This window comes from Micrasema longulum, unplaced genomic scaffold (assembly GCF_059751315.1).
Source record: "Micrasema longulum isolate JH-2025_06_02 unplaced genomic scaffold, ASM5975131v1 h1tg000305l, whole genome shotgun sequence".
In the NCBI taxonomy this organism is placed as follows: Eukaryota; Metazoa; Arthropoda; class Insecta; order Trichoptera; family Brachycentridae; genus Micrasema; species Micrasema longulum.
Genome location: NW_028277509.1, coordinates 246,712 through 271,903, shown reverse-complemented (window position 1 = coordinate 271,903; position 25,192 = coordinate 246,712). Strand labels below are relative to the sequence as shown.

The window sequence follows — 25,192 nt, the reverse complement described above, 5'->3', positions numbered from 1 at the left end:
GTTGATTGTTAAAGAAGATCGAAAATTTTTTGATCGAAATTGGTTTAAAAAAAAAAACACATGGTATGTAGATACATAAATTATAACAACGTTTCTACCTCTCTTATGGAGTAAAATCTCGTGTTTAGAGAGAGTTCAATTTACATTGATTTTTATTTTACAAACAAGTTCCTATAAATTAAATACCATTTTATAAAAAAAACATAATTTTCTACTGTGCGGAGTTTAGGATAGGCTGCATCTCACTTTTTTTTTCAATTTCGATTAAAATGCTTCAATATTTGATATTGATTTTATTAGTAAGAGCGTTATATAGTTATTGCGTTTTCTAATTTTGAATTTAAAAAAAAAAAAAAAAACCTTTATTAGCATAAAAAACAATACATACTACATACAATAAAAAAGTGGAACACTTAAGGTTGAACTTGCCAAAAAAGAGTCTGGCTCTTGTGTTTGGCAAGTTTACAAAATAATATAAAAAAGAAATAAAAAATGCAACACCAATAAATAAAAAATTAAACAATTTTAAAAATTGAGAAAATTTAACACTAATAAAAAAAATAATATGACAAAATATATAAATTGATATACTCGGGCACCTATTATCTTTATTTTCAAAATACGGTTAGTGTTGATTATGTCAGGAAGCTTTTCTTTAATTTTCCGTAATTTATTTCTTGACGTAGATTTTGTGGTAAATTATTGAAAAGCTTCCGTCCTATGTAAGTATAATGATGTTTGGCCGTGGTAGTTATAATTCTCTGTAGAGCGAGGCATCCTGTTCTTAACCTTCCCGTAATACGGTCCGATGGGAGGCTTCCTGGAGCATACAACACTATCCGTAGATATCCTCCACTCATTCCTTGAACAGTTATTGCAACATACCAACCTATTATGTAGAGTACTATTATAAAATACATCATTATCACCATAATTTCCTTTTCCGCATCCAGTGATGCATAAGGCACTGCATCGGTCCACCAATTAAGGCATATCTTGATATTTTTTGTAATCAGACAAGGTTTTTAAAAAAGCCCTCTTGGGTGTATGGTACGCAATTACTAACCACTTGATTACGAGATGGACAAATTTGAAAAAAAACAAACATTAATTAAGTTGATCGACTTGGACCGGGTTGTGGTCTCGTGGTTCCGTAATGTCGCGGATTCACGAAACAGAGGCTCGATGTTTAAACCTTCATTATCACAATTAAACTTTTTCGACCATAGTCGAATTATAATATTCGGGTCAATATTAGGACGCAATTTAATGTTTCTTTAAAAAATACAATAAACAACATTTACAAAATATGTCAAAGTTAAGGTTATGCTTATTTATAGGCAGCTATCACAGAAATATTTATCACTGAAAATCTTGTAGATATTTTTGATTCATAATTTATTAGATACTTCATTTTAAAAACATGAATTATTTACACAATTCCGGAAACTAAACAAGGCGTTTGGCTCTATTTTATTGGGTAATTTTTCAAAAATACATAGGGTTAGTGCTATAGTAATTGGACTTTATAAATATAATGGTCAAAAGTAAATAAATATAATGCGTTCATTTTAAGAAAAAAACGCACAAAAAAGTGTATTTTTTATGGTGGGGATAAATTCTTAGGTAAACTTATTTTTGACCATTTAGAATGTCAAATATCACGTACCTTACCTTTAAAAACACACAAGAAATACAAAAAAAACTAACCGACATAAAAAAGCAACATTATGGAAGAGATTATTAAAGTTTTTTAAATTATTAAAGCAAAACCGATGGGATGTTTGCCGAGGGAATGATTTTACATGATGTTATCAGCCACCTACCTAAGTAATCGGTACCTTTACATAATTGATTATAATCACATGTACAATGTACCTCCTAAGGTATCATCAATTAAATAATAATTAAATCTGTGACTTTTACCTGTGTACCCGGTGCACCGGAGAAGTACTCACTAGAACTGAGTCATGAGTCATGACTGAATTTATGTCACGTGTCATGAGAAATTGAATGAATTTATGTGTTTATTTATTATATTCATCAATATTTTCCGGTTAACAGGTTTTCCATACATTTTATACAACAGATGCAGCGATGCAATAAGATTTGCAAGTAAGATACTTTTAATGCAAAAAGTGAGAGGTATGAACTCAAAAGCAAGGACACGAATGTAATACGTAGATCCAACTAACTAATAATTATTTAAATTAATTGAGAGGTTTTATTTACTCAGGTTTAAGAAATTCACATTCATTTCTATTATTTAATAAATTATTATATTAAATTTTTATTATATAATTAAACACTGATGTTTCAATTTTTTGTACCGTATTAATGATTTACATCGCGTTGGAGTGATAAATAGTTGATTTTGATAAAATGTCATGAAAAAATACATAATTTAATTGTATTGTAGGTATCTGATAATATTATTTAAATACAGTGAAGATAATGTTATGATAAAATTATTAATTTGATTATTAAACTAAAATTATGAAATTATGTGTGTAGATACTTTTGAAACACGTTAGAATTTTTACAAATTTAAATAAAAATTATGTAACATATTCATAACATAATATTTATAAAATTAAAGGAGAATATTATTTGTATTTATGATAATTTTATTGTAAACGTCACGAAACCTCATCAAATTATCAACCCTTAACATTAAAAATAGCCTTAAATTCAAATATCACCATGGAAACGAGAAACGCGTTTGGTCGATAAAGTTAATTTTGATTTCAGGTGCATTGAGTAGTAAATATTTGATTCAGTGATAGAGTTGTCTTATCAAAAGACTCAATATGTCTTTGGAAAAATTTAGTAACACAAATTCAGACCTGAACGAAGGGCCGAGGATAGTTCTAGTTACAGAAGGATCAGATAGTGATTTATCGTCAGCGTCTTCAACTTCTTCGGACGATGGACACGATTTGGATGCCCTTAAAAATGCGGATAATATTCCACCCGATTACTGGCATATACAAAAACTGGTTAAGTACATGAAAGCCGGAAACCAAACAGCCACAATGGTCTCCTTGTCCTGTTTGAAAGATCACGATCTGACCGTCGAATTGAATCAAGTCGCGATACAGGACGCAGGAGGATTAGAAATTTTGATAAACCTTTTAGAGACAAAAGACATGAAATGTAAAATAGGGACGCTGTACGTGTTGAAAGAAATAACGAACCATTTAGACATAAGAAAAAAAGTAACAGATTTGGGGGCCGTTCCTTTATTGGTTTCGATTCTATCTGATCAATCTAAAGAATTACAAATTCTCGCGGCTGAAACTGTGGCTAACCTAGGAAAAGTGAGAAAAGCACGCAAGTTTGTCAGGAAAAACGGCGGAATACCAAAACTGGTAGATCTACTAGATATTAGTGTAAGGTGAGCGGTATTAAAATCAGCAAAATTTGATACATTTTATATTCTCGATAGAATAGTTGAATGATTCGGTTGGCTCTAGGTGTCTCATGACGGAGGTTAGCGATTTGACGGACGAGGAGAAGACAATGTTGGACATCACCAGAGCTGGGATGAGGGCGCTATGGTCCATGTCAGCCTCGTGTCGGAACAGAGAAGCCATGCGGAAGCATGGAATTATACCTCTCATCCAAAGACTATTGAAGACGACACATATTGACATTGCAATACCGACCATTGGCACTTTGCAAGAATGCGCTTCGGAGCCTTCGTTTCAATTGGCAATACAGACTGAAGGAATGGTTCCTGATATTGTAAAACACCTCAATGGAGAAAACTCGGAGCTGGTAGTAAGTACAACAATATTATAATTCATGGTTAGATTTGAGGATAAAAATAGTCCGTGGTTTAAATCTTAAAAAATAAATTATCCACGTATCACGAATTTTAGTGTAGGTATTGATAAGTTGAAAACTAAATAGTAATTCATATAGCTCCAAGAAGACTTTTAGGAAAGAATCTGTTAGTCTGATAGGAACCTAATACTTCTAGAACTGCTGAGCAATGACTTTGAAGTATGATATCTAAAAATGTCAGGATGGTAAGAATACGTATTTTATTTCAACTGTACCTGTATATTATATTATAAAAAAATGTATTTACCATTGTTAAATGTACCAAATAAGTCTATAAATAAATAAATAAATAATAAATGAATCCGTATTTAAACTAAAATAGAATATATATGTAATAAATGTTAATAAAATAAAAAAGATATTTTTTTTTTTTTTTTAATAACATTTAATTTTCTTTTTAAATTTAAATAAAATAAAATAAAAAAACAAAATAAATAAATAAAAATGAAATAAAGTAAAATAAAATAATTTGTGTACATATTTTTGTCTAGATGTACTGCAGTCGAGCGATTTACAAGTGCGCGTCGGATCCCGGAACCCGGTCCGCCGTGCGCGCCGCGGGCGGCGTGGCGCCGCTGGTGGCCGCGCTGGAGGGCGCGCGCGCGCAGCGGCCGCTGCTGGCCGCGCTGGCGGGCGCGCTGTGGCGCTGCTGGGCGGGCGGCGGCAACGCCGCGCACGTGACGCCGCCCGCCGCCGCGGCGGTCGTGGCGCTGCTGGACCACGAGTGCGACGAGGTGCTCACCAACGCGGCGGGCGCGCTGGCGGAGGCGGCCAGGAGCAAGGCCGGCAGGGAGGCGCTGCGCTCCGAGGGGATACCGCTTTTGGGTAAAAACGATTATCACCACTGACGTATAATAAAGACTTGGGGTGCGATTCTGAACGCCTTCGCGGGGGTAGAAAACATTTTATTAACGTGCAATTAGTACATAAATTACGTGCTAGAAAAGCGTTCCCTACTCCCTTTAGAGCGTTCAGAATAATAATTATTGTTATTTTCAACGAGTTGTAAATAAGTTAATGTTAAAAAAAGATCTTTAGAATATCTTGTACCCAACAGAACAAGACTCCACACAACATTTAATTTGCCAGTACCTACGACTAACTCAAGGAAAAACGACTTTTTCTTTAGAGCATGTCATTATTATAATACTGTTCTCTCCGGTCACGCAAACATTTTTCATCTCTCCTATATGAAATATAGAAGATTCCTTATAGACAGACACCCGCTTAATTATACGATGTCAGTAATTATGTATGTACTCGTATGTTCATTATTATATTTTTGTACCTTTTACATTATTTTGATATAACTTTTTTCTTTTCTTATTCTTTAAATTTAAATTTATCTTGTTTCTATTTACTTTATTTTTATTACTGTATATAAATATTTGTATTTTTATTTTATTTGCAACTTCTAAGTGCCTAACATTTCTTAATTGTTAAATTGCTTTTATTTTGATACCGATAATGTACTTAATCGATAGCTTACACCACCGTGGAAAAAATTATATTGACTGTTTTCACAATTTTCGTTTATATATATTCTTATATTCTGTTTTCAATATATGTAAAAACTGTTGTTTTTTTTTCAAATAAAAATAAATAAATAAATAAAATTGGAATCAAGTTAGGGGGTCAAAGCTCGGTCCTCTGATCCGTGAACCCGCGACACTAGCTACGAGACCACAACCCGCTTCATTACGGCATTGATATTACTTAGTTTGAACACACGTCATGTCGCTAGTTCTATTTTCGAATCTATTTTGTTCTTTTTTCTCGCATACGTTTTGAAACCTAAATGATATAAATAACAACTTTTATTTTATTAGCGAGTAAAAAATAACTGGCATTATGCAAAAAGCAGGCCAATGTACAAATATAAATATAAGAATATAAATAAATACAAAAATGGAAATTAACAATTGCCCGTATTCAGCGACAAAATTCAAGGTGAGGAAAGTACATTATATCGTTCTCCTCTTCAAGTTTTTTTTTACACGTCTTACCGCCTTTTATTGTAAACAGAAATACAAAAATAAATATACTACTACATGAGTACACGTACACATGATGTAAAACCAACAAATTAAATTCAACATTTTACATTAATGAAACCAAACACAATTGGACAACAAAATTAAAATGGAAAATAAAAACTAAGATAAGATACAATACACACTTGTATATAAGGAGAAAACTAAATACAATTATCGTAAATTAAAAGTATAAAGTGAGATTCTAGACATTTTTTGATTTGTGAACCACTCGTGTTTAAAATATCAACAATATTCCCAAATTTATTAGCAATAATTGCCAGCCTGTTAATTGCAAGAATTTATGCAACCTTCTAAGTGAGTGTACACTGAAAAATATTTTGCCGCTCAATTAATTTGTATGAGCTCAACAACATTAGTAATGTATTATTTATCTTAAATCTTTAAGTAGTATAAAGGGGTCGGCACTAGAAGTGTTACCAATTAAAAATTCTGCAATTTTGTCAATTTCGATTTATTTAATTTAAAAACTTCAGTATATCGTAAAAATATTTCAATTAAAAAAGATATTGTTCGATGTAGCCACCTTTAGCGCGGATAAAAGCATCGCGTCTGTCCAAGAAGGCTTCACGCGCTGCACGAATGTGGGCTGATGGTATTTTGTCCCATTCTCGGCGAAGAGCATTCTTTAAAGCGTCGACCGTCTCATATTTTTTAGCTGATACCTTGGCCTCTAAAATGGACCATATGGAAAAGTCCATTGGGTTTAAGTCCGGAGGATATGGAGGCCACTGTTGTGATGAAATGAAGCTGGGATCTTTTTCTTGTAAAGAACGTTGGGTTTCACGGGCTTTATGCTTTATGGTGACGAGTCTCGTTGAAACGTCCAATAGTCTCTACCGATTTTTTTACGTGCCCAAGGTAACATAACATCTTTTAAAATCTTTTCACGGTAGATTTGCTGATGTACTTTTACGCCATGTTCAATGAAAACGAGTGGTGAGCGTCCTTTGGCAGTTACCGCGGCCCAAACCATCACTGATGCAGGCGCTTGCCTTCGCAGAGCAATTCGCTGGTCTAAATTGTGTTTTAATTTGTACTGTAACCATACACGATCGTTATGTTTGTTTACATATTGCTGAATCGTAAAAAAAAAATCATCAGAAAAGACCAAATTTTCTAGCTCGCCACCAACGTGCAAGTGTTTTAACACCTTTGCTCTTGCTAGGCGAACTGCCTTTTGTGCAAGCGTTAAATCTTGCACCTTTTGTATTTTGTAGGGCTTCAATCGTAGTTCATGTTTTAATATGCGCCCCATGCTACGAGCAGACACATTGAGATTTTTCGCCAATTGAATTGCGCTTTGTCGTGGATTACGTTGAATTTTGGCCTTCACCTTTCGAACCATTTCTGTCAATGTTGCTGTTTTTGGATGTTTACCTCCATGGCGTTTTTTATGCTACCAGTATCATTGTTACGGAAATGGCAATGGTGACAACAGATAGAGGCGCGATGTAGAAGCCTGGGTGAAGATCTATGCAATATCCCATCGGTGATAGGTAATAAAGAACTCACACGAGAGGTAGTATCATACATGGTCAATATAGTGCAGGCAATTGGTAAAATAAACCAACGTAGGGAACAAAATGCCGAAAACTCCTCTAGTGGAACGGAAGGCCTGTTGACTACTGCCAACAGGCCGGCTTCTCTTGAAGAGTTTTAAGTGGTTTCCTCTCTACATGAGCAAATGCTGAGATGTTCCTGATCGGCTCACATAAGTATATCCCTCCCGATCCTAACAGTTTAGTTAAATTTAAAGAAATTTAATTGCAGAAAAATCCACTATTTCAAATATAAACCTTGTATATTATAGGCAAGGTAAATAATAAAGCAACTCCCATTAAAAAAAAAAAAAAACGGAAATGGTCCGATACACAAACATTTTGTTCACATGATTTTCCAACCAAATACAGAGCAATTACACTGTTGAGTTTGAATTCCATTTCTATAACTTTTTAAAATATGACGTAACACGATATGCTTCGGTGGAATTATTAAAAATATAACAGACTGACACGTGTTAAAACATGAGCGCTCTTTTATTGGCAGTCTGGTTGCTCTAGCAGCGTGAAGTTGGTAACACTTCGAGTGCCTACCCCTGTATATAATACTTAAATAAATAATCTAAATTGACCACAGTACAAAAATTCAAATGGAATTCTTGCAGTAAATCATTTGAACAGCAGCCATCAGCCACTGTTGCAGAACGTGTGTCTCGTCCTCACGGAGTGTGCTAAGGATCGCAGCTGCATGGAGCAGCTTGAGGAGTTGGATGCTGTGAGACTTATTTGGTCTTTACTGAAGAATGATTCTCCCTGGGTTCAAGCGAGCGCCTGCTTAGCATTGTGTCCTTGTGTCGAGAATGCGAAGGTGAGATTAATATATTTTTTTCAATAATATTGGTTTATTTAGAAAACAATAGTTATTACAAAAAAACACATATTTACAAATAAACCAAAATCATAGGCCAATTATAGTTTTATCAATTTTACTAAATACGATGCTAAAAAAGCATCCTTGTGTAGGGCCGCTTCGTATCACTCCAATTGTAACTCTTTGGTCAATAAACAATTTAATAAAACTTATCAAAATACATTTCTTTTAAATTTGAGCGGCCTTTAGACCGAAGATTCACGATCTTTCTAGTTTATTATTTGAAAGAGCAGTAACCATCAATAGCAAATATGCGTCTGGTAATGATGATGATGAATAATAAGAGACAGAGGAACAGACTGTTATGTTATAGTACCTTATAACAAATTTTCTAATAATTATTAGGTATTTCTAGTTCATGGCGTAAAAGTTAGTCTCACATCTTAGTGTTTCAAATTTCGTGAAAATGATCGTGATACATTATTTATAATTCCTCCTTTTCAAGGTCATCTACACTCTATGCGGATCGACTGTGGAATCATCTCCCATCCACTAGGAGTATCAAAGATAAATATATTGTTACTACGGTAGCATTGTTCAAATCACGTCTATGAAAACGTCTCCCTTTTTTCTAAATCTCTCATCTTTTCCTCTCCCTTTATTCCCCTATTCCCATTAAATACTAGAATCGATAATAATTTATTTACTTACACATATTTTTATGAAAACTATTATTTATTATTTATATTTTTATTGCAGCTTACCTATCTAAAAACCTACCGTTCGCCACTGACATATTGAAGTAATATTTTAGTATATATTTTTTTCGCATTAATCTATACTGAAACTAAAACAAATAAATAACACCTATTATTCTATCGGTTGGTTGGAAGAAATTGCCAATTGGTAACAAGCCCGACAATGTACAAATATAAAGTTGAATAAATACGTAAATATATATGATACAATGCAACTGATATACTAGAACTTACAGTATATTATCCACTATTTGTAAAATTAACCTGGATTCCATAATGCCTGTCTAATGTATCAACTTGTCTTTGTTTTTCTTTGTTGTTTCCTTCTATTGTTTGTTTCTGTATTAATATTGTTTTTCGTTATATGGTTTGTTTGAATTGGACATTATCCGTAAATATGTTAAATAAAAAAAACATTGATGTAATTGAAGGAATTGAAGGATGATGATTTACAAAAAAATATAACGATTTGTTCACGCTGTTTCTTCAACTGAATTGTTTCCAGGATTCAGGCGTACTGGTTCGCAGTTTTGTAGGCGCGCTGGAGCTCATAGTCTCTCTACTGAAGTCACCTGATAACTGTGTCCTGGCGGCAGTATGCGCCGCTCTTGCAGTCATAGCAAAAGACAAGGAGAACCTGGCTGTTATATCTGACCATGGAGTGGTTGCCAAACTGGCTGCTTTAGGTGATTGTTTTGTTGTTATTCATCCTAACGGCTCCTTATCTGATAGTATATAACGGATTTACGGCACCGATAGCCGAAAGAAAGCAGGGTGAGATGGGATGGTAAGGTTAGCGTAGAAATGAGGACTATTTATTAAAAAGGGCACTCAACATTCCTACTGAACTTGTAGGTAGAGGCAGACCCCCAGCAACGTGGTGGTCTAATATTGAAAAGGACTTGGCGGCACAAGATGTTTCCGTTATGACTTATGACAACCGAGGACAGAATATCCTGTCACTTGCATACAAGGAGGCCCGACCCTAGATGAACTGGGTTAAAGCGGCGGGAAAAAGAAGAAAAATATCCCAAATGATCCTTAAAATAATCGGTCGTTTGGAGTTTGGAGCCATGGCTCATTTTTCTGCCTACAATTTTTAATACGAAAGATTCTCAAAGATTGTCCATATAATATTTTTTATCTTAGATACTCTAGATACGTACGTGAGTATTATAAGAATAATATAGGTATCTGTATTTTTTTTACATTGTCAATAAACACGATTATCGCGGAATTAAAACACAAATTAACTAATCACAAAAATATAGCAAGTATAACATAAGAAAAACAATGTATTATACTTAGTAGGTACATAACCAGGAAGTAATCTGTTTAACCAATGTGTTTTTTTCGTTTATTGAGGCCTTCAACCAAAATATGATAACATCGGCCGAAAACAAGTTACATATCAACAAATTTCAATGAAATAACATCGAAACAACAAAATCAATACAGACAATGAATAGCAAACATTTAAAAAATCATATATAGAGGTATACAAAAACAAGATAAAAGAGTTGGTTATAATAATATGCACGTAGCAAGATTTTAGAAACTAAATAACATCAGTTGCAACAAGTACCTACAGAAAAAAAACTCACAAAAAACGCGCCATCATGAAAAATGATAATTGTGGTAAACTAGAAATAGATAAAACTGATTGCCTTATGGATCCCACCGAACTACGTAATACGTAGAATAAAAACCCAAGGGAACAATAACAAAGTTGTATATCGTGTCAGTACTTTAGAACAGAGAAATAGCATCAGTGTTATGCCTGCCCGATAGTGAACCATAATCAATTCAATATTTTACGTCTCACTTTCGATAATACAAGTATATTCGGGAGCGAGAACACACGCGCGATACGGCAAAATTTCTAGTACTTTTCCCAGACGCCAGCTAGTAGACTTCTTTTTCCTGACTTTTGCCAGGGGCGGTTATGTCGCTGGCGCTGCGAGCAAGAGCTGGTGGTTTTTTCGTGTGTTTAGCAATTAAATCAAAAATATTATTACTTTTAAGCAATTGCCTATGAATATTACATTTTTCCGATTCAAAATCTCTCATTTTTGCATGTGTAATGACTACACAGCACGATGGAAAAGTAAAATAAAACAGTTATTTTATTATTTTTTATAACGCAAAATTAAAATGATTAGGACATTTTCTTGATTTATTTGGGTACAAATAAGGTACATAAATTGAGTAAAAAAAATATTTTACAACGAAAACAGTTATTTTCGAAAACTTTGATAGCTAGATTTTTTTAATACAGTGTTTTGCATAAGTGAATTCTTAGAATGTACATAATTATAGATATTCTACAAAAGTAAAAAAAAATAAAATTCTAAGCTTTTGTTAACGAATAGTTAATATATCTTTTGTTGCGTAGATTTTTCATGGTTTGACAAATAAATTTGTATATGCTGTGTTAAATAAATTAGCATAGCATTCGACATTCTCTTTCATTGTTTGCGACGTTTTTTTAGTTTGTTCCTCTATTCTGTGGCCTTTGAGACTTACTGTAATAATTGTGAAAATTAATAATACCTGACATGATAATGCACAAACAATTACATAAATATTCTGTTGTGTTTCTTTAGAAAACTTTTACGTATTGCGTGCTAAGTATTATGACTATTCACCAAACATAAAACAACCGAAGCATAAGAAAATTTGCACAATTTAAGTATCACCTACTTTCAAAACATTGATTGACTGTTAAAATTGACAACCACAAATTGTTGGAGTAAAAATATTTTATAATATCGGTAAAAACACCAGTAAAAGTTTATTCGAGTTCCAGCGGAGATTGCAGAGCAATAAGAAAATCATAAAATAAATAAATTATTGGAAAAGTATCGCTTCACTTGATTTGATTGCACTGCGTTTGCGTAAAATAATAAACAGTAATAAGCTGTTAAATATTGCTATAATAACTACATTTTGATTGTGAAATTTATTTACTTGCTTTGTTTACATAAATATAAATTCATTACAGAAAGCCCTCCTAATGTTTAAATCCTTTAGTAAACATTTCCATACCCGTAATATCGTTTGCCCAAAGCAGCAGTGAGATATCTCTGAAAAACACATTCTGAAGGAGTCTGACTGAATAAAATTATTTAAAGTAAATTATGAATACAATATTTTCACATAGGTTAACTATCTGATTGCAATATTTAATTATTTAAAAACATTTATTTATTTTATTTATTAACATATCTGCATGTGCATTTCAAAATCGGAAATTTGGGGTTTATCTCACTGTTGCTTTAGGCAAGCGATATCTAAGTTACTCAATTGCTCTATTTTCAAAAAACTTTATTCATTCTTATTTTTTAAACATATTTTATAAGCTTGAGCATGTTGCCTAAACGTCGAATCGCTAAATTATTGAATATTTTCTACAAGTTACAAACGACTGCGTATTAGAAATATACCATAACCAATTATACCTGATATTATACACAGTAACCTGTGGAATAGTTTTATACAATAGTTTGAACGGAAAAAACGAGGTTTACATAAATTAGTATGCATTTTTCTTTAAAAAAATTCTCCCTGTAAAATCCCAACACCAAAAAACATTTAATGGTGAAAAACTTCTGCAGATATTTTTCGGGTCATTTAAAAAACATTTCAAAAGTCCTACTAATAAAAAAGACCATTGTGCAATAACTTTAGTTATTTACGATGTTTACATCGCTTGAAAAAATGTAAGATAAACCAAATCTAAAATAGACGAAATTATTTTCTCATTATCTCTAATATTGTGATTTGGTAGTTGGTCTCTATTATTGTGATTCTAATATTGAATATTGGGATTGTGACTAATGAACTGAACACAAAGAAAATCAATAGTTGAATTGATAACCCAAAGATAATTATAAAACGTATTTGGAATCATCGCTTGAAAATATTTTTTTACGTGCGCTAAAATTTAGAGCATTCAATTATACGGCAAAGTTTCCTGAAAAATGTACGAAAAAAATATTGAAAGATAATTTAATAAAAACGAACTACATTGAATGACGTCACTAGTTCTTATGAATCAACCAACGATACGAGAGTTGTAGAAGATTTCCGGTTTACTTACCGTCAACGGACCAATCGTCAGAACTGACTGAGAAGAAGCGGAAGAGAACTTGAGACCTCACACGCGTACTTTTTTTTTTAAAGGAATAACCCGCTAAGCCTCTACTAATTTCAGAATTACAAAACTTCGCGGATTAGGACAAGTGCATGTCCTTATTAAAATGCAAATCATGTTGGTTTTATATTTTTGTGCAACAACTATGGTGAAGTGGGTTTTGCATGTTGGTTTAATTGGTGTCCTGACGAAGAGACGGTACGTTTCGAAACCGGTAGACATAGAAAAGTCGGTTAGTGGTTATATACAAATATTTAATAAATTCAGTTAAATGAAAATATATTATGTAATCTGGGATTGCCCTGAACTGTTATCTCTCATCAACTTCAGGGTGCCTGGAAGAATGACTAGACAGGTGCCACTATTTTGTAGCAACAATTCACGGACAGTGTATACTTGTAATGCAGTATTAAATAGACTTCATGAACTCGGCAATAGTTATTCTCACGTATCTGATATATTTAGTGTAGGGTATTGTTCCTATAGAACAAACCTTTTGAAGTTTTTCAAAGATGGTGAATGGTAATTATATTTATTTATTCATGCATTTCATGTACAATTTTTTTTTCACTTTGCCTACCTGTGTGAAACAGTATTTATGATTTCTTGTTGTTTTACTGTAGAATGTTTTATTATTTTAACTTTCTACTGAATATGCTGTATAATTTTTAGGTTATTTTTTTAAATATAAATCTTGTAAAATTTTTGGTGTGATTTTTTTTTATTCTTATAAATCTTGTTTTTAATATTCATGTTTTTGAAAAAAAAAAATATTAAGCCATATATGTTAATATTATAAATATTTGTAAAAGGCAGATTTGCCGTTTATGTTAATAAAATAAAATAAATAAATAATCTCGGCCTCGTGGTGTTGTAATTTTTGTAATGGTCAGCGCATTTACCTATCATGCAAGAGGTCTCGGGTTCGATTCCCGGCGTGGTTGACATGAAATATTTTTTGAAATAGGTGTTTTTACACTAGAATATTTCATAGTCCCTGGACTGGCACCTGAAGCGTAAAACTTATTACCTTACCTTCATGTAACAAAAATTATCACGTTACACTACGATTGATGTACCGATAAAGTGGCATATGCACCATTAGGTGCGGAAAGGGAATGATGATGTAATGTACGCCCGAAAAATGTCGTATTAATTTCTAATGTGAGTGATATCTAAACAGTAAAGTTTACTGTACTTTCCTGAGTAAACCACATAAAAAAAATTAATTAACATTTTCTTGTATACCCACGAACAGGCCATGCCTTTGTGGGATTTTTTTGTTTACTATTTTTTAATTAATATGTATTTCATAAATATGTAATTATGCTTTATTTTTTTAAGACTCTGTTTTATTATTATGTTTATTGTAAAAAATAAAAAAAATAAAAAATTAAAAAAATGACTTGGCCCTTTCAAAATGAATTCACGTTGTACCTTTTTAATCAAATTGTTTATAATTTTTTTTATCGAAAACAATGATAGTGTAATTATTTTAGTAGAAAATCAAGATCAACTAGTTTTGTGCAGGTTCTTAGGTATTACGAGTATATTTTATGTTTTTTTTTTATTTATATACTATTTTACGTATTTCACATGTCATTCAAATATATAATTTATACTTAGACTTTTAACATGTGTACAGTTTTCATGTACTTAAAAAAATAGTAAAGTGAACTGAGCTGATAAGTCCGATTCTGATAAATTAGATACTTTGATCTGTTTTCCTAACCACATTAGAAAAACAAAGTAAAACTTATTTCCCTTCGTATAGTGAACACAACGGACGATGGCCTCCGAAGAAGTCTAGCGGAAGCCGTGGCGTATTGCTGCGACTGGGGAGACAACAGGCAGCAGTTTGGGAGACTCGGGGCCATAGAGCCTCTGGTGGGTTACCTCACCTCTAAGGACGTCACTGTGCACAGAGCCACTGCTCTGGCCCTCTACCACTTGTCGTACCACCCCATCAACTGCCTCACCATGCACCAGGTACAGGTTAAACATATGTATTTTGACATTTTCATTATCATACCATGTCCGCTCCCCAGTTGGAGCAAATGGTGTCCACAAAAATCCCCTGAGCATCTCTGGCGGCTGTGCATTTTCCCAAGTCAGGTTCGCGTCCCGGAGTTCTGATATAAACTGCCGATTAACAGTTAGTAGCGGTCGTCCAGGGCGTCGAGAACCTGATCCTTGTAAAGTAGACAAGTCTGGTTAAGGCTCTCTGGAGGCATCCGCCGCACATTGCATTACTATGCTAAGCTACTGCTTGATGACAGTTGTTACCGTAGTTTGTTGCGTCCATTCTCTTATTATCATCTATATTATATAACCACCGCACATCCAAGATTTTTCTGAGACATCTATTCTCAAAACTCAGTATTTTGCTGTTTTGTGCCCCAGTGAGGTAACACGATTTTCATCCGTAGAGGAGAATAGGTGTTATGCAGGTGTTATATATTTTGTAAGGCGGCCTCCGTCGTGTAATGGCTAAGACGAATGGAAAATTCCGAGTTCGATTCGTGGTGAGAACATTGAAAAATAACATGATTTTTCTCAAGTCTGGTGCTCTGTGCTGTAATTCCCACAATAATTGGGCCTCCTGGCCTGTTGTGGTGCAAACGAAAAAAATATACAAGTACCCCTAATATAATGGAAAGTTAACAGGGTTATCTTCCATTATCTGTTTATATAGTTTATACTTATAATAAATAAAATATTATTTTTAATATTTAAATTTTTATTTAATTTAACATGCCATTTGATTTATTAAAAATGTTAAAGGTATTAAATTTTATATTTAATACAAATTATCTGTAGGAAATGTCTATTTTTGATTGAAAATTTAAAAAATAATGTGCCACGAAAAATAATTTTATAAATTTGAATATGGTTTGAAGAATATTAAAAAACATCGATTTTTTGCATACGCAACCTTAGGTAGGATTTCTGTCCGGAATTTTTTTCTGTACCGAATATTTTACACGAAACATATTTGTCGTTCATATTTTCTCCGATTTTTTTTGTTAATTTTTTTTTTTTCAATTTTTCAATCAAGATATTGGCGTGGGTTGGCTGAATTTGATTGATCTCTGTTGACCAACTCAGCCAATTCACGCTAGATCAAGACGTAAATATTCTTAACACATTGAAAAAATCCTATCTTTACACTGCATACCGTAAGTAATAAAAAAAACAGTAAAATAAGAGAGAATAAAACAAATGTTATCAAGAATTTTTCTTCTTGAAGAAGTCTAGTGGGTTACCGTTAAAATACGAGTATTATGTCAAATAACAGATAATTTAGTATGCCAATAACCAAATAAGATTAGTCTGAGATGACATATAATGAAGTGTGAAAAAACTGGGACTAAAATTTGCTTTGTCAATACTTCAATGAATCATCGAAGTGCTTAACTTTGTGGCAATTTTCTTTTTTGTGTAAACACTATAATTCCACAAATGGTGGACGAGATTTGGTTGGCTGAGGTAATTTCGTATTACACAACAGTCCCCGATTATTATATCCAAGTAACAGGTGATGTTTCAATATCACAGAGGTAATAAATATTGTTGACCCTCCGAACTTGAATTCATAATGACATGTAATCAACCTTCCTGTTTAGGATTTTAGGATAACCTTCATGGATAAACAGGTATCGGTCTTTGAATAAAATTTGTATTTTATAAAATACTAAGGTGATTTAATATCACAGCCGGAAGACGTTTCATAATTTATTAGATTTCCGGTGTACGAGAAGCTGATTCACCAATCAGCGGAATCATCGAAGAGAACTTGTGACTTGTGACTTGACACGCAGAGTAATTTCAAAATTACAAAACATAAAAAATCGTTGCATTGATAATACGAAACATAAAAATGTTTTAAAAAATATTGGTTTACTTTAATAGTCTTTTAAAAAATAATAAAAGGATTTTAAAAAACCACTGAACATTTCGTGGGTATACAAGGAAAACCGGATAACTGCAAAAAGCCAGTTTTGTGTAAATTGAATTTTAAAGTTCATTAAAAATCTAGTTTTGTTTTTTTTTTAATACTCATTGTTTATTATTCATAAAACATATTTTTATACATTACCGAATTTATATGAAATAAAATGCAACAGAATTTCGAGAAAAATAATAATTAAGTAAGATAAGAAAAATAAAATCCGCATTTAACTGATTTTCCTTGTGAAGAAATTTGTGCTGGTTGAGTTAGCCGGCGACATTGTCTAACTGAATTTGAGTTGTATCAAATTCAACACTGTCTTCATCTTCGGATAAAGCATCTATCACATTAGCGGAAGTGGAAAGCCTTTTTTACCAATGATGGAATTCTTCGGGAATGACTCCAGTTTTGCATAACTTTAACAAGTCTTTTTTAACACAGTTTTTCGCTGTAGTGTAGTAAGGTTTTATTGAGGCAGATATTTTTACTTCAATAAAAATTAGCTAAACTTACATAGAAGTTGTTTTTAATTGTAATAAAAACTTTGGATGTGATATTGTTTTAGTAACGAAAATCAGACAAAGACACTTAACCGTTTTTCCTTGTATATTCATTATTAAAAACGTAAACTTCAATTGAAAAAAAAACACTTAAAATCATTTAAATGATTTTCTTTGTAAAGATTTGAGAAGAAATGTTATATGTACGTTTTTACTTGCTCTACAATTGTCAGAAACTCAGTTAATGGCGGTAATATCATTTAACCGATTATACCTGTAGATAAAGGATAACAATTTGAAGTTAATGGTAGGTATTCATAACTCAAATATGCCAAAAATGTAGTTGACCGGTTTTCCTTGTATATCCGCGATTTGTCATTTTTTTCAAAAATCGTAAACGATATCAGATGTTTTTAATAACGCGAATAGCTTATGCCTTTTCGAGCGATTGGCATATAAACATTTTTTTATGGTTTAAATAAATTATAATTTGGGTATCGAAAAGTAATTATTTGTGACTTTATTATAATTATTATTAATTTCTGTATAAATTAGGAGCGTATTAGTAGGAACCTCTTACCTTGCAAGATTTAAGATCAAGTACATCATAAACTTGTTCGAGACAATCTTCTTGACTGACCTTGACTCAAATAATAACCACAACCACGAAAATGGCTGCCACAATTTGTCATGGAAACGTGCAGAATACTAAACTTGTTTTCATAATACTTACGTTATTAATGACAGGTTTTTATTCAGCGAAAACGAATTAGTTAATTAGTTTACGTTCACAGGCATGGATCCATTCCAGGGCTCGCATTACAATATCTTAAATTGTCTGTAGACTTTGTAAAGTAATATGGAATTTTCTGTATGGAAAATTGAATATGAATTTATATTGTTTACGTGTTCGGTTACAGGTAAATGACGGACATACTTCTAATTTTCAAATAAATAAAAAGTATACTTTTTCGAGCAGAACAATTAAATTTACTTTATTAACAACTAGGATAGTTCCGTTAGCTTCCTATTGTAATCGGGGCCCTGGTTTTGTCAATGTACTTAATCACAACACCCTGACATTGTAATGTAAATTTAAATGAAACCCTGACATTGGTTGATTCGGAAGAACTAGTGCCGTCGTTAAAAGGAACTCATTTTTATTAAAATATTTTATTTTTATATATTTTCAAGAAACTTCGCGGTACAATTTAATGCACTTATTTTAACCGCGTGTAAAATAACACTTTTCATATCCAATTTCCAGTAGCGCTGAACTTCCGCATTCTGTTTAATTAAATTAAATTTGATTTAGGATTATTTGCTTTTTCGTAGATGGGTACGTTGTAGAGAAGTGAAATCAAGCTACATACTTGTTTTTTTTTATACAGTCGATAAAAAAATCCGTGTCCGGGCGGGCTTTGTCAAGGTAAGAGAAACTGGTCTATTTTTTTTATTTAAAACAATTTATGAATAATTAATCACTCACGTACCTACGAGTATCCAGCCGTACTGACAAATGCAACAAAAAAAGTTTTTTTGCGCACTGATACAATATTTCATTATACAACAGGGATAGACAAAATTTTAGAGAAGGGAAATATCACGTACTACGAAAACCAATAATATTACACAACATTATTTTTTGGTATGTGTATTTTTTGTACATACACAAAAAAAAAAAAAATCATTATGAATATTATGGAGAAATATTTTCACGTATAACTTTGAAAAAGAAATTGTAAAAAAATGTCACTAAAAAACGCTAGTTCTGTCGTCAAGCTTCGTGACGACGTTTTATAAAAAAATGAATAGTTTGGAAGAGTTGTTTGTTTTGGAAGTTGATAATTCACATGAATTGTGACGTATTAGGGGCGTGGCCAAAACAATGACCGTTTTTGCGGGAATTTAAATATATTTTTTATGCTACTAATAAGAAGCAATTTTTTTACTGGACAGTATTTCATAGACACTTATTACTTTTAAAATGTTTTAAAAAAGTGGTATTTCCATATTGTCACAAAACGCTTCAATACGCTCAAATCAGTAATCGATTTTTATATTTTTTTGCTTATTTTATAAATATGATTATACGTTTTTACAGGTTTAACATTTAAATTATCATATTTTTACTAAAACTAAAATCCCACCAAGCCACTTTTTGTAGCTTGTTGGTGGAAATTTATATTTATACTACCTTATATAATATTATATTATCTACATTTATAAAAACAATGAATTAAAATATATAATTAACAGCCGGAAAGATCAGAATATACTCGTACATGTATATGCAAATAATAATAATAATAAATATATGCATATAATAATAAATATATATTTAAATACAAGTATATGAAAAATTAAAATATTTACACATAAGCTACTATTGATATCTCGTATATAAACTTTTGATCAAGTAGCCACTCTCTTATTTTGCTCTCGTTACACTGGAGTTAAATTTAAGTTCTTTCGGTAATAAATTAAAAATGATAGGTTCTAAATTAATAAGAGTTCTATTACCATTTTTATTTCATACTTTTGGTACTACGAAACCATCATTATACGCGAATTAAAAGTATAAATATGGAGTTTTACAAAATAAACGCCGATTCAATAAATAAATAAATAAATCAGTTATATCACAGCATAATGAGTGAACACCCACGCAGATTTGTAGAACCTGCAAACACGTTGCATAAATCCTTAATCCTCATTACTTCATGCAAGTTGAAACCGAACTGGAAATACAGGTTCAAACATTTCACTTGTTTGATAATTCCTCATATAAATGATGAAGGAATTTATCGACAGTGGCACACAAATCTACATAAATAAAATTAAACCAAAGCAAATAATGCATTTATGAAAACAATGTTCCTATAACCTGCAGCTCAATCACATCGACGTGATTAAAAATATGCTAAGCATTTTTTTTTTTTTTTTAAGTTTTATTCATTTTAACAAATAAGTAACATACATAATTGTATTTTTGCTCCCGCAAAGCCGAAGCTTGTCTGCGGGTTACATTACATTTAAAAAAAAATTATAAGTAAGTACATAGTTTAATAATAATTGAAGAATAAAATATATTTATACACTTAAGTTTCACTTGCTGTTTAATAATTTTATGACTATTTTTTTTAATGAAATTAGGTTTTTTTCTTCGCGATTTTTAGCTGGTATTAAATTGTACAGTTTTGGTACTACACTACCCATTGTTCTGTCACCATAGTAGTTTTTCTGTCGTGGTACCATCAGCTGCTGTGCCGATACTTGTCGGGTCATGATCTGGTGGTTTATTTTGGATTTAAAATTGCAATCGAGGAAATGATCTGTCATTATCTTATACTGACACTGTTTGTTAATTGGCAAAGCGTTAACAAAATCAAATAATATTTTATTGTTGTCTTTTGCCTCATTCTTTATTTTTACAGGTACGATAATTTTTAAAATTTGTACATGTAAGTTCAAGACTCTATCCGTATAAGATTTAAAACTTAGTCCCCATATTCTTAATCCATATTGAATAATTGGGTCAACTAGCCCCAAGTAACCTAGTCTCAGCACTGGGTATGGTATGTATGGTTTTAAATGGTACATGTTAAGTAGGCAAACTCTTAGCTTATTGCAAACTATTTTTAATTTGAGCGATCACAATGAACAATAATGAACATGCTTAAGTTATCGCAGTCATAAGTTAACGCTTGTGTAATATCTACGTCAACGCTCGTGTCGGTTTGTTTTTGGTTTTCCTCGTAAATAAATACAGTTCATTGGCAAAAAATCGGCGCTTACTATAAAAATAATACAATGTATTGCATATGCAAAATAGTAAGGAGTATCTAATACAAAAAAGTGAAAATTAAATTACAATTACTATGGCGACTGCTTATCTTGACATTTGGCTTGCCAACCGCCGGCTAAATGCAATAAATAGCGTGATAAATAATAAATAAATAAATAAAAATAGCAGTTTTGGAATATTTTCCATATTTACACCGGTGAAATTCAAATATGTGATTGCGCAGCAGGATTATACGTCGCGAAACGTACATATTTTGACATTTAATATTAGGTGTTCACGGATGTTCCATTGTGATCGCGAATACGATAAACAACCATGGGGAGAAATTGTTATCACGTCGATAGTTATTTGTGATTGAGCTTCTGTACAGTTTAGAGAAATATGTCAAATATGTTTCGAGGTTTAAATAATAAAGATAAAAATTTTATACAAAAAAGAAAATAAAAGATAGATATCATTAAATGATATTTTTCATGGTGATCAATAAAAACTAGCAGGATCTTGCAATTGTGGCAATACATATGGCAAAATGTTTTATTACAATATTTTGTCATTAAATGCTCGTTTTTATTGTGATAAAAGTGATTGACAGAAACAATATTTTCAGCTAAAACCAAACGGAATATTGGCTTCTGTTCTGGTTTCGGCCGTAACCGAAACTTATTTAAATAAGTCAAAAGCAAAGAATATTTTACATTACGATGATATTTCTGTATAATATTATTATTTAAAAAAAAAACACAGAATTTTTGAAAAAAAATATTAAATCCAAGATGACAATGATCACAATACCAGAGAAAATGTAAAAGTCAGACTCCTGTATAGAAAAAAGGCGAAGTCACAAAATCAAATTTTTAATTATTAAATCGGGTTGTGGTCCCGTGGCTAGTGTCTCGGACTCACAGCTCAAAGAATCCCACTCTACCTTAACTTGATTACCATTTTCTAATAGTGAGTTATTTGCAACTAGTTGAAAATTGCCCTCAAAATGTAATATTTGGAAAAATCACAAGAACGCAAATATTTCGTTAAAAAATATACATAAAAGGAATTAAAAAAAATATTGTGATACAAGGAAAAACATATCAGTATTCAAAAAGAAAGTTTGAAATAATAAGTGTTAAACAACTTATAAATTCACATCCCAGTTTTCACACCAGAATATTTCATAGTCCCAGGACTGGTACCTGAAACGTTAGATTGATCATCTTACCGTTATGTAACAAAAATGATCTAGATACGCTGCGATTGGTGTACCAATGCAGTGCCCTATGCACCATTGGGTGCGGAAAGGGAATGATGATGATGTAGACAATGGCAAAAAAAAAACCTGAAAAATACACATAAAAATTACACAGCTTCAATGATTGCCGTCAGTAAAAAGAAAAGATAATTAAAAAATGACAATTTTAAGACATTGTTCTTTTTTTTTACAAATCACATATCACTCTGACCAATAGACGATATTTTACAAATACTTCGTTGCTAATTTATGTAAATATTTTCATTTTCAGGCGGGGATTGTAAAATTTTTACTGGAGACTGTTGGATCGACCGATGAACAATTACAAGAGGCTTCGGCTGGATGTTTGTGTAATATTAGAAGATTAGCTCTGGATAGCGATAAAAGCAAAATCAAATAACTAAAACACCTGTTTCCGTTACTAATTTGAGAGATTATCCATTGGCTCACGGGGACATGTGTCACAGAAGTAACGATTTTCATCAGAGGCTCTGTATTAATTAGTCTAAAGCGGGTATTTTCAATATTGCGTTGTTTTTTCCATAATTATGTTCAATATCAATAGGCTCACCTTACGTAACACCATTTTGACGATAGTAAAATTATACAATTTTAATTTTGTCTAGATTTTTCTTAACAATGACGTTTTTACAAAATAGAAAAAATTGCGAATCCATGTTCGAGTTTTAGTAATCGCTTAACGGAACCGCACTCCTACAAACTGTCAAATTTAATCCAAACGTCAAATCAAAAGTTTTCTTAAATTATATTTGAAATGACATAACATTTCAAAGTTATATTTTAAAATATCATACGGTACTTAAATATACAACAAATAATGATGTCATTTTACACGATTTTCATAAATGTTTTTTAAATCGTGCAATATATTAATTTACCGTTATTTAATTATATTAATGAAGAAAATTATGTTTTTTATATTCGAGCAAAACAGTGATTTTAATGAATCCTAATATATCTTCTTAGTTGTTGGAAAAATCGACCAATTAAAAACAGTAAAATAAATATAGTAAATACAATAAATTCTGTTTTATAAAATAACTTTTCTGAAGATAAATTTTCATTAGTAATTTTACTGGTCACTAAACATAGGGGTACATAAGAATTTCCATTATTCCTATAAAAATTACCCACTTAAATAAATGCATCCACTTCAATAAATACATCCACTTTAATATTTTCTTTTAAACAAATATAACTCTACATTCTATTTTATATAGCATTTTCGTGTTACTAGTTAACAAAAGTAACGTAAGAAGTTTCTGGATAAAATAATCAGATGAGCGGTATAAATAATTAATAGGAATTATTAATTATTACAATTGAAGAATTTTTTACAAAAACTGCGTAACTGAAATTGGAATCTGTTCTCATTAACTGTAAACATAAATGAAACATTTGGATTGTTTTGAACGCAATATTGTAAAACGTGGAAAACATGTTAATGTACTGGTAGAATGTTTTTTGCAGTTAATGAGAAAAGATTCCAATTTCAGTTTTGCAATTTTTGTAAAAAAACCCCTTTCAATTAGGAACATTAATAAATAAAAAAGGTTTATAATCAGCTAAATTTGATTGCTTATAATATTAAACTAATAGCTCTTTTCATTAAACTTTGTTAACTAACGATACAACATTACTGAAGATACATGCAATGTGTTTATCGCTAAATCAGTTCCGGACAAGGCGAGTGTATTATTTTGTCTATTACCAAAAGTATATCCTTGTTTTTGGGTTTCCATTTTTTCTTCGTTGATTGACAAACTATTTTAGCACCTCCAATTTAAGGGAAAAATAACATTTTCTGTTTGATAACAATAATTTTACAATCGTTTTAAAAATATTTGACGTTCAAGCTGTGAATAGTCTTACTCCGCCTCTGACAAAAATGGCACATGTTTAGCCAAATCACAACAATAATAATAAATTCGAACTTTCACATCATTTGCGAAATTTTTAATGGCTATTTATAAAATCTCCCATCATCGTTATTTATACATAAGTTGAAGGAGCTAAACACTAAATATGTATTTTTACATTCGTAAAACAGGTATGAAAAAGAAATGTCAAAACAAGGCGGCCGTTATTGTTAGTTTAGTAGAGTGATAAGTAAAAATACGGAGTTGAAAAAATATTAGGAAATTTGGAAAATATACAAAGATTCATAGTTATATCTTTAAACATAATTTATATATATTTCGTCTGAAGTAATATTTTTCAAAACAAGCACAAATGGAAATTAATACACTATACTTACTTGGTAATAAAAAATATATTATAGGTACAGAAGATTGATTTAATGACTAAATGACTAGGTATTTCTTTTTATAAATTTTTGTGAATTAGGAAATTTTTGTACATAACGATTTTTTTAAATAATCTAACAATGAAGTCGAGGTTAGGATGTCATTATTATTATGACGTGTACTTTAAAGATTAATTACACTTGAATTATCAATACCAGCGAACTATGATCAG

The 25,192-nt window shown here is 31.6% G+C and overlaps 2 protein-coding genes across 2 annotated transcripts in view; one reads left to right on the top strand and one right to left on the bottom strand.

Annotated features, from left to right (window-relative positions):
- LOC148282691 (SEC14-like protein 2) overlaps positions 1 to 25,192 on the bottom strand; it is a 41,747-nt gene that overhangs the window by 9,150 nt on the left and 7,405 nt on the right. The gene's annotated exons all lie outside the window — the stretch shown is intronic.
- Positions 3,009 to 23,585, top strand: gudu (Armadillo repeat-containing protein gudu). Its single transcript, XM_088224697.1, has 7 exons — positions 3,009 to 3,397; positions 3,477 to 3,783; positions 4,341 to 4,674; positions 8,071 to 8,273; positions 9,540 to 9,720; positions 14,965 to 15,179; positions 22,965 to 23,585. The coding sequence occupies exons 1-7, from the start codon at positions 3,009 to 3,011 to the stop codon at positions 23,091 to 23,093; spliced, it is 1,758 nt and encodes a 585-aa protein (XP_088080823.1). The 3' UTR covers positions 23,094 to 23,585.

Bases quoted from the DNA above. Each gene is read 5' to 3' on its own strand.
- gudu (XM_088224697.1), top strand. From the start codon at position 3,009: ATGAAAGCCGGAAACCAAACAGCCACAATGGTCTCCTTGTCCTGTTTG. The intron at 3,784-4,340 runs GTAAGTACAACA...ATTTTTGTCTAG, and splicing joins GAGAAAACTCGGAGCTGGTA to ATGTACTGCAGTCGAGCGAT. The intron at 9,721-14,964 runs GTGATTGTTTTG...CCCTTCGTATAG, and splicing joins TGCCAAACTGGCTGCTTTAG to TGAACACAACGGACGATGGC.